Below are 17,965 nucleotides of genomic sequence, written 5' to 3'. Positions count from 1 at the left end.
AGTGCTGCTGGTTTACAGCCTCCTGAGGAGCCGCTGCAGTGTATTTACGGGGTTAATATGAGGGCCGGGAGGCGAGGGGATCTCTCTGGATTACAGGCGCAATTAAAGAAGCCTTTGATGACAGAGAGGGAATAAGAAACGCAAAGGCATTCTCATGTGGAAACGTCAAATGCAAACAGGAGAAACGCGTGTTGAGGTCTGCAGCTGGTGTCAAAGAAGAGGTTTGATGTAACGGACCTAATGTGGGACAGATGACAAGGAGGACAAGGGCGAGCGGAGGAGGACACATCTGGAGCTGGAACCACAAGCACCAGGAGCCACAGAGGGAGGGTGAAGTCAGTAACACACACACTTAGGTGTCTAATCAAAGTGAACTCCAGACTGCAGATACGGGGTTTTCATCCTGTCAGAGTGAATGAAGGGGATTTTCCTGCTGAGGGATCAGGAATGAAGGATCAGACTCAGGATCAGCACATTCCCTCAAGTCTTTAGTCCACGTGTCAAAGGAATATGTGAGGAGAGAAGAATGTGATATTTCCGTTGGATCCATTGGTAAAGTTACAAGTAACTAATATTAAAGCTTACTAAATACATCTGTCACTTTCAACCTCTGTTTCTAACGCCACACTATAATCTGGCATGACCTTTGACCCCAAAGGCAGAGCTCTGAATACATCTCAACCCAATCCTAATCTTCCAATACACTCTCACACTCTCTCTCTCTCTCTCTCTCTCTCTCACACACACGAGTAGAAGTGCGCATATGGGATGTATTCACACTCTATGCTGGAGTCCTCACTATTGTGGAAATCAAACAGACAGAATCCCCGTGCGACCTCTATCTGCAGCTGGATCGGGGTCGGAGCCGGAGGAGTCGCACATTAACGCTCTCACACTCTCACACATGCGACATCCTGACGCGGCGTTCATCTCCTCCTGACCCTAAACATACCAACGGGGGTCACGCAAGTTTATTCCCACAAAGTCTGGACGTGCTGGAGGGGGGGGGCTGCAAGAGTAGCAGGTTTGTCCCTTTGTCTACAACAAGACATCCTGCTGGCCTGCGAGGAATTAAGAGCCTGATTCTCTCGGTATTCCGCCGATGAAATTCCAAACCGGTGAATCAGAACTGGCTGCACTGCCGCCGCGACTCCAGCGCTCTCAAAACAAGGAAAATACTGTATGCACATTTTAATGGGATTATTTTGACAGCAGAGGAGTGTGTGTGTGTGTGTGTGTGTGTGTGTGTGTGTGTGTGTGGGAGGAAGGTGATGTTTATTTGCGTGGTGCTGCTGCTGACTGCGTGGCGGGATGATTGGGATCGCTGAGACGAGGCCAGATCAGAACATTGGCCCGAGCCTCCGATCCCCTCTCAACTCTCAAACGGCCTTTATAAATCAGACTAAAGTCTAGCAAAGTAGTCTAGCCGCCGGATGGACTTGGATATTTATGTGTTCTGGAGCCGTTGGAGGCGATTACGTGCGGCCGCGCTCCTCCAACCATCACGTAATGTTTAACCGTCCGTAATGAAAGAGCAACAAAGGGATAAACAAAAGCTGCAATGTGATGCATACGTCTGACAGGAGATAGTGATCTCATTGCTGCTGCTGCTGCTGCTGCTGCTGCTGCGCGTCATGTGTGTGTGTGTGTGTGTGTGTGAGAGTGTGTGTGTGTGTGTTTCTCCTCAGCTCAGACAGAAGCCCTTCTATCAGGTCTGATGCGTAAGGTTAGACCTGCTCCTGATTAGCGAAACATTCTCCTTGCATCCTCTCATTTCTCACCTCTCCTCCTCACACACACACACACACACTTCTCTTTCACAACCGTAATCGGCGGCAACCGTCTACTGACTCACCGGCCTCACACTCCCATCCGCGTTCCTCCACTGACAGGCCGCTCTGTTATTCTTGAGAGGACGCTCTGTTAATTCCTCCCCTGCACTTCCTTTTATTAAATTTGCGGTAATTGATTTTGTCTGTCTTTGTCACCCCACTTCACTTCTAAAGGACCTGCGTGTGTGTGAGAGTGTGTGTGTGTGGGGGGGGGGGCTCACCTGTGCACCCCGTGGTCCCTTTGCGTACAGAGTATCCCAGCTCACAGTGACAGATGAAGGATCCCTTGGTGTTCTCACAGTTCCCGCTCAGGCAGATGTTTGGGTTCAGCTCACACTCGTCCACATCTACACAGCAACAGGAAGTAGAGTCATGAGGCTCCGTGCAGCTCAGATAAGGGAAGAGGTCATGGACATAAAGACGTGAAGGGGATCAGGTATATAAATAAACTATATTCAGGCCTTATAATGTGTTTAGTTTGAGTAAAGAGGAAGGTGTGAAGTCGGGCTCGTCTTCCTCACCTCGGCTAAATATCACGCATTCCACCAAAGCAACACAAGGCTCAGTGTTTTCTCAATCAACAACAACATTACTGTGTCTTTCCTCTCACAAACACACACACACACACACACACACACACACACACACACACACACACACACACACGCACACACACATCTAAGTCATTAATGCTTATTCTCATGACTCATATCTTGGGTAACCTTTAAGATATTTATTATATTGTTCCTTGTAAATCTACCCAGGCTCTAATAAGCAGAGAGCAGCAGAGGGCGGGGCTGCAGGGTGTGTGTGTGTGTGTGTGTGTGTGTGTGTGTGGACAGGGAGTCGTACCTAGACAGGTCTTCATGTCCTCAGAGGACATGAAGCCGTCGAAGCAGAGGCACTGGAACGTCCCCGGTGTGTTGGTGCACTGGCCTCCGTCACAGATGTCCGTGCTCTCCTCACACTCGTCGATATCTGGAGCCAGGGAGGGAAGAGGGAAGACAGAAAGACAGACAGATAGAAAGTAGACAGTCATACAGATTCTGTCTCACTTTCAAACTGTCAGAAATCACAAAATGCTTCTAAAATAAAAGACTATAACAGAGGTCAACGTATCAGGCTCAGAACTTATCAATCAACCCTTTTAAAGAACAGTATATAGCAGAAGTGTTCCAGTGACCTGTGCAGCTCCTCTGGTCAGGCATCAGGGCGTATCCACTGGGGCAGCTGCACTCGTAGCTTCCCTCTGAGTTGGTGCAGAAGCTCTCACAGCCTCCGTTCTCGATGGTGCACTCGTCGATGTCTGCCGGGTGGAGAAACACACACACACACACACCGTCACACACCGTGTCCGTACGGGACTGTGACCTGCCATGTTCCATACGCACCCACACACTCCACTCTGCTCTCGGTGGACTTGTATCCCGTGTTGCAGGCGCACTGGTAGCGCCCGATCATGTTGATGCACTGGCCGTTCCTGCACAGCCGATCGCTCAGGGAGCATTCATCGATATCTGAGGAGGAAAACAAAACAATCATTACACACAACTCACACCTACACTGCCTCTGGTTGGCGGGCACTTCATCTGACTGTGCCTGACTGTTGAGCAAGGCACTGACCCCCGTGTGAGTGTGTGTGTCTGCCAGAACCGCACTGTCAGCTCGCTAATCAGAGCCGGGTGAAAAGCTGGAGGAGGTTTTATTAATTAAGGACGTGGAGGCTGACGATGATCATGGATCTGACATCATCTCAACACTTCCACGTGTTGCTTCATCACAGATAATAAGGAGCAGTGTGTCTGCTGATGAGGGAGGGGACATTCCAGCAGGACTTCTTTGTTTTTGTTCCTTTAACTTAATATAAATGGGCTGTGCGGGCAGTAATGGGAGTGTTGGGTCACACACACACACACACACACACACACTGAGACCTTCACACCATGCATGAGGTCATTATAAAGACACTCACACGCGTGCACACAGTCAAACAAACTCACCCAGGAATCCCTATCAGCTCATCCGTCATAGAACCTTCATGACCCTCCCACCCCCACCCCCACCCCCACACACACACACACAGAGCCACAGACCAGAGGCTGAGGCCCTTCAGACGGAGGAGGAAGAGGAGGAAGACATCAGGAGGTGACTCACCTAAGCAGGCCGAGCCGTCGGGGGCGATCTCGTGTCCCTGCGGACACTCGCACATGAAGCTTCCCTCTGTGTTCAGGCATTCTCCTCCACGGCACAGCAGGGGGTTCCGCTCACACTCGTCGATGTCTGACACACACACACACACACACACACACACACACACACACACACACACACACACACACACACACAGTTAATGAGAGGCTCAATTCTTTGCATATGAATTCTCAAAGTAATTCAATCAAGCGGGATCAAAGGCATGAAGTAAGAAGTCTTTTCACAGATGGACGAACATTTGGAGCTCTTAGAACAGAACTGCATGTAAAGAGATCATCCTGTTGCCGGGCAGCTGATTGAGTCCCTGTGTGGAGGTCCACTCTCTAATAAAGCAAAATCATTCTAAAGACTTTATGGAGTGGTTTTGCGAAGCGATGATGATGATGAGAGTTAGGCTGCAGAGACCGGACCTCTCAGAACCACAGGGGTCCAATAAAGGCACTTAATGTCTGCTGATGCTCGCTCGCTCACTGGCACTCTCTCTCTCTCTCTCTGTCAGTCTTCCCCCTCTCTCGCTCTCCCTCACACACAAAGGCTGAAGCTTCTCGATGACATCAGTTGTCTAAACACTGAGTTCCTGGTCTGGCATGGGGGGGGGGGAGAGGGGGAGAGGGGGAGAGGGGGGCCGATGGCAGTGAGTCTGGCCTACACTCAGACATCGTTGTGCGTTGGCACGGGGCTTCACTCTGAGACGCTGAGACACTTCTAACGAGGGAGCGCAGCAGATCTGTTAGGGCGATCAGGTTTCTGACTCGCTCGTATGCATCGTAGACTAAATTATGTGAAGCTGGGGAGCAGATTCATGACGTCGTCCTCGACCGAGTGCGTGTGTGTGTGTGTCTGCCAGCTGAAGTGTGTGTGGATTTCTCACTCACCCATGCAGTTCTTCATCATCATGAAGCCGCTCTCGTAGCCCTCCAGGCACTCGCACTCAAAGTCTCCGGGCGTGTTGACACAGCGGCCTTGGCCACAAAGGTCCGGAGAGATGCGGCACTCGTCGATATCTGGGAGGAGAAAACAATCGCAGGTGAAGGAAAGCTGCTCCTCACTCGTACAGAGACGTTCTAAAAGCCCTTGAAGGCAAACTGAAACAGGGTTAAAGGCTCTTTAATAGCTATTACTTATTTAATAATAAATCCGTGGCCCTGGCGTTTAGCAAGGCAGCAAACCAGACGACAGGGAGCCGAGCCCAGAGTACCCAGGGTCCAATTAGAGCCAATGAATAAAGGCGATGGCTTTAAAGCGCTTTAGCATAATCAGAGCTGGCAGAGGGACTGAGAATGAGGACTTGATGGAGAACAGCACCACGACATCATTCAGATCAAACTGCACTTAAAGCTGGAACTTCACTCTCAAGGCTCCACTAATTGGTTTTTATATTGGAGATAAATGGAAACCAGTGGCTGTAAAGTACGGAAAATGTTGGCACGGTCCTTTAATAATGATTCTGTTGATGAGTTTAGACTCAAACACGTCACTCTCACTCTCACTCTCACTCTCACTCTCACTCTCTCACCTGTGCAGTTCCTCTCATCTGAATCCAGAGCGTAGCCGTTATCGCAGCGGCACCGGAAGCTGCCGATGGTGTTCCTGCACCTCCCGTTGGAGCAGAGGCTGTTTATCATCCTGCACTCGTTGATATCTGAGAGAGAGAGGTCAAAGGTTACAGTGTTCAAGCAGCGTCGTGTGTGTAAACCTGCAGAGGAGGGGGCGGAGGGGGGCGGTACCTTTGAGGAAGGGCCTGCCGTTGATGAAGTCGCCCCTGTGGGAGAATCCGGGTCCCCTGGGACAGAGCTGGGTGTATTCCAGGGTGCCCCTATCCGGACATTCGTCACATTCCGGGCCCCAGGCCACGCCCACTGAGCAGCAGCAGGCGTCCACACGGTGCTTACCGGGGACGGGGGCCCCGCAGCGCTCGTCCTCGTGGGTCAGGTAGCACTGCTCCGTACGCAGGTCTGCAGGCGGGCAGCAGGAAGTCAACAACCAAAAGCAACATCTGGAGTTTGCTCATTGGTGGAAAACAGCAGCTTCAGGCACACTGAGTCGGTTTTAACGGTTTCCAATGGTGACGATCATTAAATATGCAGCCAACCGCTAAATATGCAGGAGTGAGGGAGAGAGGGAGTGAGGGAGGGAGTGAGGGAGTGAGAGAGTGAGGGAGCGAGGGAGTGTAGAGGTGGATCATGGAGCAGGGAGGAGGAGGAGGAGGAGGAGGAGAAGTCTTTATGTGAGCTTTAATACTTTCTTCCTCCTGTTAAAACTGGTTGCCATTACAAACCTCTGTAATTATGTGAATTAAAGTCGGTCAAAGCTGCTGTTCTCTCACAATGAGCTCACATTTGTGTCGCCACTTACAAGCCTAACACACACACACACACACACACACACACACACACACACACACACATACCGATGCACGTCCTCCCACTGACGTCCACAGTCATTCCAGTAGGACACTGGCAGAAGAAGGAGCCCAGTGTGTTGATGCACTTCCCGTTGATACACAAGCCCGGGAACACGTCACACTCGTTCACGTCTGAGGGTCAAACACAGCAACAATCAGTCGCCGTGGACACCAGAAGTCGATTTCAAATGAGGCTTCTCATATCAGACTTTACCTTCACACAGATTCCCTTTGACCCGAGCGAAGCCTTTACTACACAACGGATCTGAAAGAGCAGAACACACACACACACACACACGCTCAGTCTCTTCTTCTGTTACATTCTAACATAAAGGGTTAAACAGACCGCATGAGCGTCTCACCTGGCTCACACTTGGCACACGGGCTGTTCCAGGCCTCTCCCAGAGTGGCGCAGCACTGGGACTTAAGCGTGGCTCCGTTGATGTTGACCTCACAGCGATTATTCACCATCTTCAGCCAGCAGGTACTCTTGGTCGTCTCTGTTTCAGGAGACGAGGCAGAGCGCTCAGTGTCTAGACATTCGCTCTCCGCTCTGACCTTTATTAATCTCACACCGTCGTTAATCAATCACACAATTGGTGCCGAACCAGGAGGGAAACGCAGCCAAACACTGATCTGCTGCGGCGACTTACCGACGCACTCCAGCCCAGACTTGTCCAGCGTGCTGCCCGAGGAACACAAGCACACGTAGGAGCCCTGGCTGTTCAGACAGTCTCCGTTGATGCACGGGTTGGACGCACACTCGTTCACGTCTGCGGGAGACAAACGTCAATATGAGACAGCGGCCCTGAGAGGAGGAAGAAGACGTTGTGTGAGACTGGGAGAGGGAAGGAGTGTCTGACCCTCGCAGACGTCTGTGTCCGAGTCAAAGCGGAAGCCGGTGGGACAGTGACAGGTGAAGCTGCCCGGCGTGTTCCTGCACAGACCGTTATCACACAGCAGCCGGTTCATCAGGCACTCGTCGATATCTGAGGGAGGAGACGACAAGGAGTCAGAAGAGGAGAAGGAGGAGGAGGAGGAGGAGGAAGGAGGAGGAGGACATGCAGCTGTTGACTTACCGACACAGTTCTTGCCTGAGAGGTCAACCTCAAAACCTTCATTGCAGCTGCATTTGTAGGTCCTCAGCATGTTCTCACACACTCCGTTCTGGCAAACATCGGGGTCCAGGGCGCACTCGTTAATATCTGAGGAACCAGAGAGCGACCTTAGAGACCAACCCCTCAGCTGTCACTCATCTATATGGGGGCTGAGGTCTCATGGTACCTCACACACACACACACTCGCACACACACACACTCACCTCTCCCGTCGCCGGTGGTGCCGATGTCATTGGGGCAGAGCACCAGGAACTCAGCTGCAGGACGATCACAGCAGGAGGAGGAGCGACGTTTGATGTAAACACAAGAAATAAAAGTGAAAGAACAGCGTTTGAGAAAACAGCAGGTTTGCCAAAATCCACAAAATCTCCAAGGAGACATTTAATAGCGTGTCATTATACATTTCTATGGTTTCTCCTTCTGCCTGCTTGTTTATAAAACCGCCTCCTTAATGTGGTGCAGATCTGGCAACTTCTGATAGAGAAACTTTAATTGGCAAGACTAATGAGAAGTGACTGGATGTATGTGTGTGTGTGTGTGTGTGTGTGTGTGTGTGTGTGTGTGTGTGTGTGTGTGTGTGTGACTTTGTGAATGTATGTGTGTGTGTGTGTGTGAATGTGTGTGTGTGTGTGTGTGTGTGTGTGTGTGCGCATGTGAATGTGTGTGTGAATGTGTGTGTGAATGTGTGTATGTGTGCAACTGTGTGTGTGTATGTGTTTGTGTGTGTGTGTGTGTATGTGTGTGTACGTGAATGTGTGTGCATGTGTGTGTGTGGCAGTATGTATGTGTGTGTGTTTGACTGTCTGTGTGTATGTGTGTGTGTGTGTGTGTGTGAATGTGTGTGTGAATGTGTGTGTATGTGTGTGTGTGTGTGTGACAGTGTATGTGTGTGTGAATGTGTGTGTGCGTGTGAATGTGTGGTTGAATGTGTCTATGTGTGCAACTGTGTGTGTGTATGTGTATGTGTGTGTGTGTGTGTGTGTGCACATCTCTGTCAAACAACGTAGTCGTGTCTTCATCAGAACTGTTGTGTATCATTTATGAAATCCAAAATTCTCTATCAGACAAGGCGGAGCTTCAAATCTGCTCATCCTGACTATGACAGGTGTGTTTTACATTAAAGCTCTGTGTGTGTGTGTGTGTGTGTGTGTGTGTGTGTGTGCCAGGGGGGAGGAGTGATTTGATTCTCCGTACCAGAGTTTTTGGTTGGGCAGGGCTGGCAGGGCTCTCCGTAGGCGTACTCTGTGCTGGCACAGCAGCACTCCGACTTGGTCACAGCTCCAAATAAAGGTCTCACACACTGGCCGCGCTTGTAGCCGCCATAACACGAGCTGCGCATGTGTGTGTCTGTTTGAGAGGAAGAAAAAGCAAGAGAGGCACAGCGCGTGAGAAAAACAGATGAGGTGAAAGATACGCAAAGAGAGAGAGAGAGAGAGAGAGAGAGAGAGAGAGAGTGAGTGAGAGTCTGAGGCTCCAATAAACAACAACACTGGCAAAACAAATGGCTGTTCTCTCCGTGTAATATCCAGGGATTTGAGGCATTCTCCTGCTCTGATATCATCCTGAGCAGAACTCACCCAGACTGAATAACAGCACTCCGACTTTTCCCACACAATGCACAAAGGAAAGCCGTTGAGGGAATGTAGGAATGCTGAAAATGAAGCCATAAACAAATCTGCTCTCCTAGAAGCTCGTCAGGGGGATCAGAGCACAACACGGCGAACGCACAACCCAAGGGCCACGCAGGAGATGAAGATGAAGATGAAGACGTGATGATCCAGTAGCACAGCTGAGCGTTTACACAGGAACAAGGAGGCAAACTGAAGTAAACTGATCCTTCTAATGTTTTAAGGTTGAGTTTGTCTGCATGCTTCGTCTCTCTGGCTCAACCTGTGTCTTCCTCTGTGCTATGCTAATGAAGTTGGTCTTACATTAGACATTAGGACACACACACACACTGGACACGTTCCCCTGACCACTCAGACGAGGAAGAAGAAGAGTGCTTTATCATCAGATACAGAGATGTCGCTGCCACAGCTGCTCCGCTCTTTACTGGCCACGCCCCCACGCATCGGTGATGTCATAGCAGGTGTTTCATATCAGCTACGGGCTGAAAAACACCTGGGTTGACATCACTGATTGGGGCGTCGCCAGGAGAGCAGCGAGCTTCTAAGTTCACACACGTATAGATGGGTGTCACACGAAGGGGTGTGTGTGTGTGTGTGTGTTTGTTTTACTAACCACCAAAGCAAAAATGCATCCTTATCTAATTGGGTGCTTTTCCATTTAGAGGGTGTTTCTCTCACAGATTGAGATTGATGTGAGATTACAGCAGGACTCTGAGTGGAAGCAGGAGTGAGACGCAGACGCTTACTCACCCACACAGATGCGTCCGTCCAGACCCACCGCCATGCCTGCCATACACTCGCAGCGGAAGGATCCCTCCGAGTTCACACAGCGTCCGTTCATACACATGCCCTGAGTGTCACACTCGTCGATATCTAGACGCACACAGAGACGCGGAGAATGATGTTAAACATGCAACTGAGTCCAGACAGGAAGAAATGGAGAGAATCCACAAGATTCAGCTCAGCAGCATTTAGATGAAACTGCATCCAAAACTGTGGGACATATTCAGTTTACAGTGTGTGTGTGTGTGTGTGTGTTTGAGTGTGTGTTTGTGCGTGTGTGTATGTATGTATGCGTGTGTGTGTGTGTGTGTGAGTGTGTGGGCATTCCTGTGTGTGTGTATGTGTGCGCGTGTGTGCGTGTCTGTGTGTGCGTGTCTGTGTGTGCGTTTGCCTGTGTGTGTGTGTGCGCGCGTGTGTGTGCTTGTGTGTGTGTGCTCCGTGCGGGTGCCTTGGGGACAGAGAGACACCTTCCTCAGCTGATGATGAAGATGTTGATGAAGATGAGGAGGCCCCCGGGCCCCTCCAGACTCTACATATCATGAATGACAGCATATATCAGCGTCGGGGGGCCCGGGGGACCGAGGGGGGGCCACGCCCTGTCTGCTGTTTATTTACTGAGCTGGTACTGGAGCAGGGCCGTGCCTCTGGAACTCTGGGGCTGCAGCTCCAACACATTCTAAAGATATTTGTTTATCTGGATACACTCACACACTAATCACTGTGACCTGATGATGGATTCTTCTGTTCCTGTTACTTTTGTCTTTGTCTGCCTCCTTTTTTCTGATTTCACTAGAAAGTCAGATCCCTCTTTTCTTCCTTGAAGGGAGCATGTTTAGGGAAAGCTGTCTGCTCGCCTCTCAGAACAGGCGGGCCCCAAATCTCCTGGTGTCCAGCTGGCCGGCCGGGACGTTTGGGGGATTTTTCCAGGGCTTTTAGGGGGATTTCTTACCCTGGATGCTAAGATAGAACATAATAGAAGTGCGGCCATGCCAGAGAAGTAGCTCCTCTCCTGAACACGCCCGTCCAAACAGCCGGGGAGACGTAGAGATGTGAAACGCACCTACACACATGCGTCCGCTTGAGTCAAGCAGGTATCCGTGTTTACAGATGCACTTGAAGCTGCCGTCCTCGTTGATGCACAGTCCGTTCAGACACATGTTCCTGATCAGACACTCGTCCTGGTCTGGGGAGGGAAAGAGACAAAATGGGAGATTGAAGTTGATTTAAATAGATTTAGAGGAGCTGCTTCTGCTGTTGTTGTTGCTCCACACCTGGAGTTTGGATTTAAGGCGGTTTAGCTTTTAAACAACAAAGTTTCTGATTTCAGGTCATTTCTCTTTTCAAACTCAGCATAGGGGTTGCACTGTGGTGCGTTTAAAGACAATCGGAAATGTGAAAACTGCCAGTTCACTGCCCTGAGGTACCTTAGTGTGTTGTTGGGACATCAAATGGAGAAGGAAGTCAATGGACGACAACAATGTGATGGAAATAATTGGAAAATATCTATGTTGCCTTCTTGCACAATTCAACCATGATGCTGGACAGACAGATGTCCGCAGATGCAGATTTTAAACCCTGACACGCAGGAGGAACAAACCTTGACAGTTCTTCCCATCAGCTGTGATCTCAAATCCAGCGTTGCAGACGCAGTGGAAGCTTCCCTCCGTGTTCACGCAGCGGCCGTTGTTGCAGATACGACCGTTTGCCACACACTCGTCCAGATCTGACATAAACACAGAAGGAGAGTCAACACACACACACACACAAGCTCAGGGGAGAACGTTCATGTGCACACGTGTGTACGGGCGGCCTCACCTCTGCACTCCGTCTTGGTGGCGGTGGTCTGGAATCCAGGCGGGCAGTGACAGATGTAAGAGCCGGGCGTGTTCCTACACTCTCCATGCGCACACGGCCGCCTGTCACACTCATCATCATCTGCACAACAACATCACAGCTTCGTCAGCTTCATGTTTTAGCATTTGTTGCTCTGGACCAACGTGGCGCTCCCTCAGAGAGAGACTCACCGATGCACTCCTCCCTGGCGTCCAGCTTGTAGCCCATGTTGCACTCGCAGCGGTATCCGCTGAGCTGCAAGGGGATGCAGCGGCCGTTCAGGCAGAGGTGGCGGTAGGCCTGACAGATGTTGGTGATGTTCTGGCCTTGCATCCCAGGGCCTGAGAGAACACACACACACACACACACACACACACACACACACACACACAAATGCGTCACAAACTGCAATGATGTGAAAACAAACATGCATCTCTGTGTTGGTCCAGCGTGGAGGAGCTGAAGTGTGCCAGGCTCAGAGGCGCCCTGGCAGAGGAAACGTTACTGTGGAAGACTTTGCTCACGGCTCGTTAAACTCTTAGCATTCCTGTTCTGCACATGTGAGGAGGTCCAGTTCAATCTGACGTTTTCTAAACACGCTGTATGAATATCTTTATGACAAATACACAAAAAGGAAACACAAACTTTCCAAGATTAAAGTGCAGTGAATGTTCCTCCATCGGGTTGTTTGAAGCCAATGGAAGCACTTCACATTAAACTAGAGGCCTGAGTCATTAGAACGAGGCACAGGACCGTTTTACAGGCCTGAGGGGACGACCTGTGACCCCCAGGAGGAGGGGCAGCATACCTGGATGTAAAGGCTGTACAGGGTGCAAAGGATGCAAAGGCTGCAGAGGCTGGAGAGGCTGGAGAGGCTGGAGAGGCTGCAAAGGGTGTCCCGGGAACTCGATCTGGACCTGCTCGTGACCCTGAGGAGGACCGTAAGGACGCGGGTAGATCACAGGAAGGTGGGGCCCCCCTGGAACTGGACCAGGTATGGGTTGTCCAGTATGAATATCAAACTGTGAGCACAGCTTCTGGTACTCCTCTGAAATAAGAGAGGGAGAGAGAGACGCGACACGTTAGCTGCATGTTGAGACAAACACACGAGGCCACTCGGTACGAGGGGACGACCTCACCTGTTCCACGCATGGGGCACATCTGAGGCGTGGTGGTGTCAGACCAGCAGCGTCCGGCGTCACAGCAGCACTGCATCTTGGTCAACATCTGGGAGTTCTGGTTGGCACAGCGACCGTTCAGCAGGCTGCCGAAGCAGAAGCCACTGCGAGCGTCTGTAGCACGAGACACACGGAACAAACATGTGGGACACAGGATGAGACATGTGAGACTCCATCATCACACTTCCTGGTCTGGATTCTGCGTTTCTTGGCTCTGGGACAAACACTCTGCTTTCCTCTGCACATAAACGCATCACCACTGATTTTAACATGGAGCCCAGTGGAAGAAGCTCACATGATGAAACTGACAGACTCCCACTAATGGGCGCTCGCGATATGTCAGTCTACCTCCTGGACAGACGGGGGGGTTGTGTGTGTGTGTGTACGTGTGTGTGTGTGTGTGTGTGTGTGTGTGTGTGTGTGAGGGGGGCTGCTGCTGCATGGGAAACAGACTAAAGTGTTTGGCTCGAGACTTTTTCTGGAGCGGAAGACTCAGACATTCCTTCCTCACAAACATCCTCTCCTGGGGTGGGGGGGGGGTGAGGTGTGTGTATGTGTGTGTGTGTGTGTGTGAGTGTGTACATGCGTCTACATCAACTGGACCACTCTGACCCAAATTCCTCCCTGGTCCAGTCTGTGTCAAAGCTGAGCAGCACTTGCAGAGACTCAAAGGCTCGCCTGGCTGATTGCATGTGTGTGTGTGTGTGTGTGTGTGTGTGTGTGTGTGTGTGTGTGTGTGTGTGTGAGAGAGAGAGAGAGAGAGAGAGAGAGAGAGAGAGCATTATCACTACATAAATCCATCTTCCCAGGATGTGAACTGTGCTCTAATACACTAAAGCATATGACCGTTCAATCACACACACACACACACACACACACACACACACGGCTCCCTCCCTCAGGCCACAGTGTGACTAAACCATATGTCACCTGGGCGAGTGAGAATGCTCTGACAGATGAGAGCAGTTTCCTCGCGGCCTGCTCCACCTTGGCTGAGGTTTGATAAATCAAGCTAACACACAGACTTCTTCCCCAGATCCCCAACCCCTGCGTTTACTTCACACACACGCAGGAACGCAGGGACGCAGTGTGACGTTACACGCCTGTGCGTCTTCCCCCCCTCCGGCTCCTCTGGCCGGAGTAAAGAGACGATCGCGCTCTGCTCCGGAGGAAGAAACAAGCGAGCGAACGCTGACCTAAATTCTAGCAGCTGGAACGTTGGAACGTCTCTCAGCTCTTTGTGCTGCCAGAGCCAGAAGCAGAACCAAGATGGGGCAGAAAGTGGAAAGAGAGCGAGGCAGAGCTGCTGCTGCTGCTGCTCTGGGTTTCATTTCATCGATCCTAGCAACAATTAACCAAAGCAAACACAACGCCAGGCCAGTTCCAGGTTGGAGCGCTTTGATGCGAGATGAGTGTGAACGGGAGCCGCGGACTCACCGATGCACCGGGAGCCGTCGGCTGAGGTGAAGTAACCCTGGGGACACTTGCAGAAGTAGCTGCCGGCCGTGTTGGAGCACTCGCCGACGCCGCACAGGCCTTGGATGTTGGCGCACTCGTCCAGATCTGTGAGGAAGAGGAGGGGAGAAGAAGAAGTTCCATTATCCCAGGACTTTCCATTCTCTAATTGTTTGTTTTTGCTTCTGATCCGTGAGGTTCGGTTTGTTTTGTTGAGAGAATTACAGAAAAAGGTCCCGAACCAATTTGGATGAAACCGTGTGGGAAGGACGGAGATGTGTGGCGCGGGGAAGAACCAATTATATTCTTGGTGCCGATCCATATTCAGGGGCAGATACAGGAATGTTTCAATGATCCGTTAACACCGGGAGGCCGGCGCGTCTCCGTACTTTCTGTCAATTACTTCACAGTCAGAAGGCCGTAGGTTCAAACCCGGAGCGACCCGGAGCTGTGCTGTTTCCAAACACCTTAGGACGGCATTAGGCTCAATTAGGAAGAGATTTCATTAGAACAAACCTTGGCAGAGGGTCGGAGCTTGTTATTGCCCCGTAGAGCTGAACCCAGGCTCCTTTAGTGGCGTCGGGACTTAAAAACTGCCTAGCAATCCAAACTGAGGATGAATCTGAAGTCGACTTGAAACCTGAATGTCTGCAGGAGCGAGCGAAGCCCCCGCTGGCAGTGACCATGGAAACCGGCATTGTCACAGGAGCACTGGATCGATCCAGGGAAGTCTCAGCACTCCACCACCACATGCACATCTCAGAGCGCAGGAATAGAACTCAGACCTGTTTGAAATGTCTTTTACACAGTCCAGAAGTTTTCCGGCAATTATTTCTGGGCATAATGTAGCAGCGCATACTTGAGTGTGCGGGTGAACGGCACAAAGCCCGGCTCAGTCTGCCTCACTAGACCCCCGGACAGACTTAAACCTGCTCTGGAAACTCTCAGATTCACCACCTAACGAGCCCAGTCCTTCTTTACAGTCTTACCGCCCGTATTCTGATAATATTGTGACTTTTCATTAGAGAATAATGATCAACCAGCCCTGCAGAACAGAACAGAGAAGGAGAATCTTGTAGCACAGAGTTTGTTTCAGGCCTGACTCGCTGCTGCAGGAGCCTGGATCACATTACTGAGGGAACGCAGTGCTACTTTGGGTTTAATTAAACTTATTTCAGGGCGAAGCGGCTTACGTGTGGTCTCTCCCCACAGAGTCACACTCAGAGTCGTCCCAGTGAGGTGACGGAGACCACAAACGGCCCGACGTGGCTTCCAATTCAACTCTCGTTGTTAATTAAGAACCTTCAGCCTAAAGCCTTTTCCCCCCCCGTCTCCTCCTCTGTCATTCTGCTTGATTCTTACCTTCGCATTTCTGTGTGATCTCGTTGAACTTGTGCCCGGCGGGACATTTGCACTCAAAGGAGCCCACAGTGTTGATACAGTTTCCTCCCTGGCAGAGGCCTGGGATGGCCTGGCACTCGTCCACATCTGCACATCCAGAGTGTATCATTAATGCCAACACACACACACACACACACACACACATTTCCACATTTCCACATTTCCGCACACACACACACACACATTTCCACTGAAGCAAACTTTACACATTTCTTCACATAATCTATTTTAGACGTGTTATCTTTATTACAAGGTAAATTCTTTACTCTTCCACTTGTTTTGATGCTGGAATAACATTTAAAGATTTTGCATATTTTTTTTATTTTAATAGTCCAGCTGCCCCCTACTTTTTGAAGTAAACAATGTTTGGAATTGTTGCCTATTTTTCTTTACATATCAGTCTATAGTCTTTGCTACAGTAACGATTGAAATGGGTCAGATTCTGAAACATGTATGATAACTTGTGTACATTTATATAAATTATCAAGGAGACTATGGATAACAAATTGAGTCTGTTTTGATAAATGGCTGCAGTTAATCTCAACCAAACTGTGACATGATATCCTCATGTCAGATAAGAGGCTAAGCAGTCTGTGACATCATCTTCATCTTCATTTTAGATGAGACAGCAGCATGAAAGAAGCCCCGAGTCCAGACTTTATATTTTCCTAATCTCAGCCTGTAAAGCTTTTGGAGCCTGTGAGCTGGTGCTGAGCCTCAGAGTCCTCCAGGGTCCTCTGGGTCCTGGCTCCCCTGCAGAGGCTGGAGTGTTTGTGGGTCTGGAGCTGGCAGGCAGAGGGCTGAGCTCTCCCACGTGGCACCGCCACTGACCCGTGTTACTGACTCTGACAGGCCCACCACAGCGGGTGTCTGTGGGCATTCCAGACACACGTGGGAGGCACTGCCACCCTCCCCAAGCTAACCCAATTAGACAGAACGCACTGGAAAGAGGAGGGTGGGCACCGGGGAGGTATGAGGGGATGAGAGGGAGAGGAGAGAGGAGAGAGACTTCAGGGACGGCATGAGAGTGCGGAGGAGTTGATAAGAGAAGAGAGGGGGAAAACAGAAGAACGTGGGTCGAGACAGAAAAAGAGAGACAAAAACAGAAAGAGAGACGGTGGGAAAAGGCAGGCGGAGACTTTACCTTGGCACGCCCCGGTGCGGTGGTTTGGGATGAAGCCTCTGCGGCAGGGGTGAGGCTGGGCCGGGCACATCTCACAGGGGTGACCCCACGCCCGGCCCACCGTGGCACAGCACAGGGTCTTGGTGCAGACGATGCCTGTGAGCTGACCTTGACACATCTGATTGTTCACCGAGGCGAAGCACGGCCCCGTGCGGTAATCTGCAGGAGGAACACAGTGTGTGTGTGTGTTTATTTCTAAAGCCGTTTCGTAGACAGATCGGCTTCCTAGACAGTCAATAACTAAACGATCCGGGTGGAGAAGGTTCAAGAATCCTCATGTTTGAAGTGTGGTAGAGACAGAATGCAAACAACACATTTGTGAAATATTTACAGCCAAAACCAAGAATAACCTCCTGCCTGAACTTGGATCCTGTGAGTGAAATGAGGGGAAATTCACTTTCTGGCACACAAACGGAAACACAGAATGTAATTTTGCACGAAATTACATCTGCGACTCACTTGACATTACAGCAGACGGCAACACTCCATAAAGAATGCATTGTCTGTTCTTGGCATCTTAATCGGTCTGGCGCTCAGGTACAATTTGTGTGTGTGCCTGTGTGTGTGTCTGTGTGTGTGTGTGTGTGTGTGATAGAGACAAGCAGAGATAGGGAAGAGGTCTGGAAAACCTTTTAAAGCTGTGTGGGCGGCGGTGCATAGAGAGTAATAGACACGAGCAGGATGGAGCAAGAAAACCCAGACAAGGTCAGCGTGGATGAAGAATCAATCTGCTGCTCACGTAGTCTATCATCATCATCGTCAGCATCAGCTCCTTCACTGCTTAGAGTTTGACTTTAAGGTGAAGTCTTCATCATCTAAAGCACCAGATTGTTTTTTTATATTTCCCTGTTAATCTGCGGGACGAGGTCATGATTCCACAGGCTGGTTGTGTCTGAGGACTCGGGCGTGGCCTCAGAACACAGGAGGTGATTTCCACAC

At 50.5% G+C, this 17,965-nt stretch overlaps 1 protein-coding gene across 1 annotated transcript in view; it reads right to left on the bottom strand.

The window, feature by feature from the left end:
* fbn1 (fibrillin 1) overlaps positions 1–17,965 on the bottom strand; it is a 51,229-nt gene that overhangs the window by 21,163 nt on the left and 12,101 nt on the right. The window contains exons 6-31 of the mRNA XM_076167609.1: positions 16,988–17,185; positions 15,805–15,930; positions 14,425–14,550; positions 12,949–13,101; positions 12,618–12,857; positions 12,001–12,150; positions 11,792–11,911; positions 11,574–11,699; positions 11,037–11,159; positions 9,944–10,066; positions 8,760–8,912; positions 7,769–7,822; positions 7,527–7,652; positions 7,311–7,436; positions 7,101–7,220; positions 6,810–6,947; positions 6,662–6,712; positions 6,454–6,579; positions 5,771–5,998; positions 5,560–5,685; positions 4,919–5,047; positions 3,987–4,112; positions 3,224–3,349; positions 3,016–3,138; positions 2,685–2,810; positions 2,054–2,179 (exon numbers count right to left, since the gene is read on the bottom strand). Coding sequence (XP_076023724.1) covers positions 2,054–2,179; positions 2,685–2,810; positions 3,016–3,138; positions 3,224–3,349; positions 3,987–4,112; positions 4,919–5,047; positions 5,560–5,685; positions 5,771–5,998; positions 6,454–6,579; positions 6,662–6,712; positions 6,810–6,947; positions 7,101–7,220; positions 7,311–7,436; positions 7,527–7,652; positions 7,769–7,822; positions 8,760–8,912; positions 9,944–10,066; positions 11,037–11,159; positions 11,574–11,699; positions 11,792–11,911; positions 12,001–12,150; positions 12,618–12,857; positions 12,949–13,101; positions 14,425–14,550; positions 15,805–15,930; positions 16,988–17,185 — 3,489 coding nt within the window. The remainder of the gene's footprint in view (positions 1–2,053; positions 2,180–2,684; positions 2,811–3,015; positions 3,139–3,223; positions 3,350–3,986; positions 4,113–4,918; positions 5,048–5,559; positions 5,686–5,770; positions 5,999–6,453; positions 6,580–6,661; positions 6,713–6,809; positions 6,948–7,100; positions 7,221–7,310; positions 7,437–7,526; positions 7,653–7,768; positions 7,823–8,759; positions 8,913–9,943; positions 10,067–11,036; positions 11,160–11,573; positions 11,700–11,791; positions 11,912–12,000; positions 12,151–12,617; positions 12,858–12,948; positions 13,102–14,424; positions 14,551–15,804; positions 15,931–16,987; positions 17,186–17,965) is intronic.

Source organism: Genypterus blacodes, unplaced genomic scaffold (genome assembly GCF_046128005.1).
Source record: "Genypterus blacodes isolate CSIRO-AG114 ecotype Tasmania unplaced genomic scaffold, CSIRO-AGI_Gbla_v1 ptg000165l_1, whole genome shotgun sequence".
Lineage (NCBI taxonomy): Eukaryota > Metazoa > Chordata > Actinopteri > Ophidiiformes > Ophidiidae > Genypterus > Genypterus blacodes.
The sequence above is the reverse complement of the archived record's forward strand: the minus strand, read 5'-3'. Positions and strand labels throughout refer to the sequence as shown.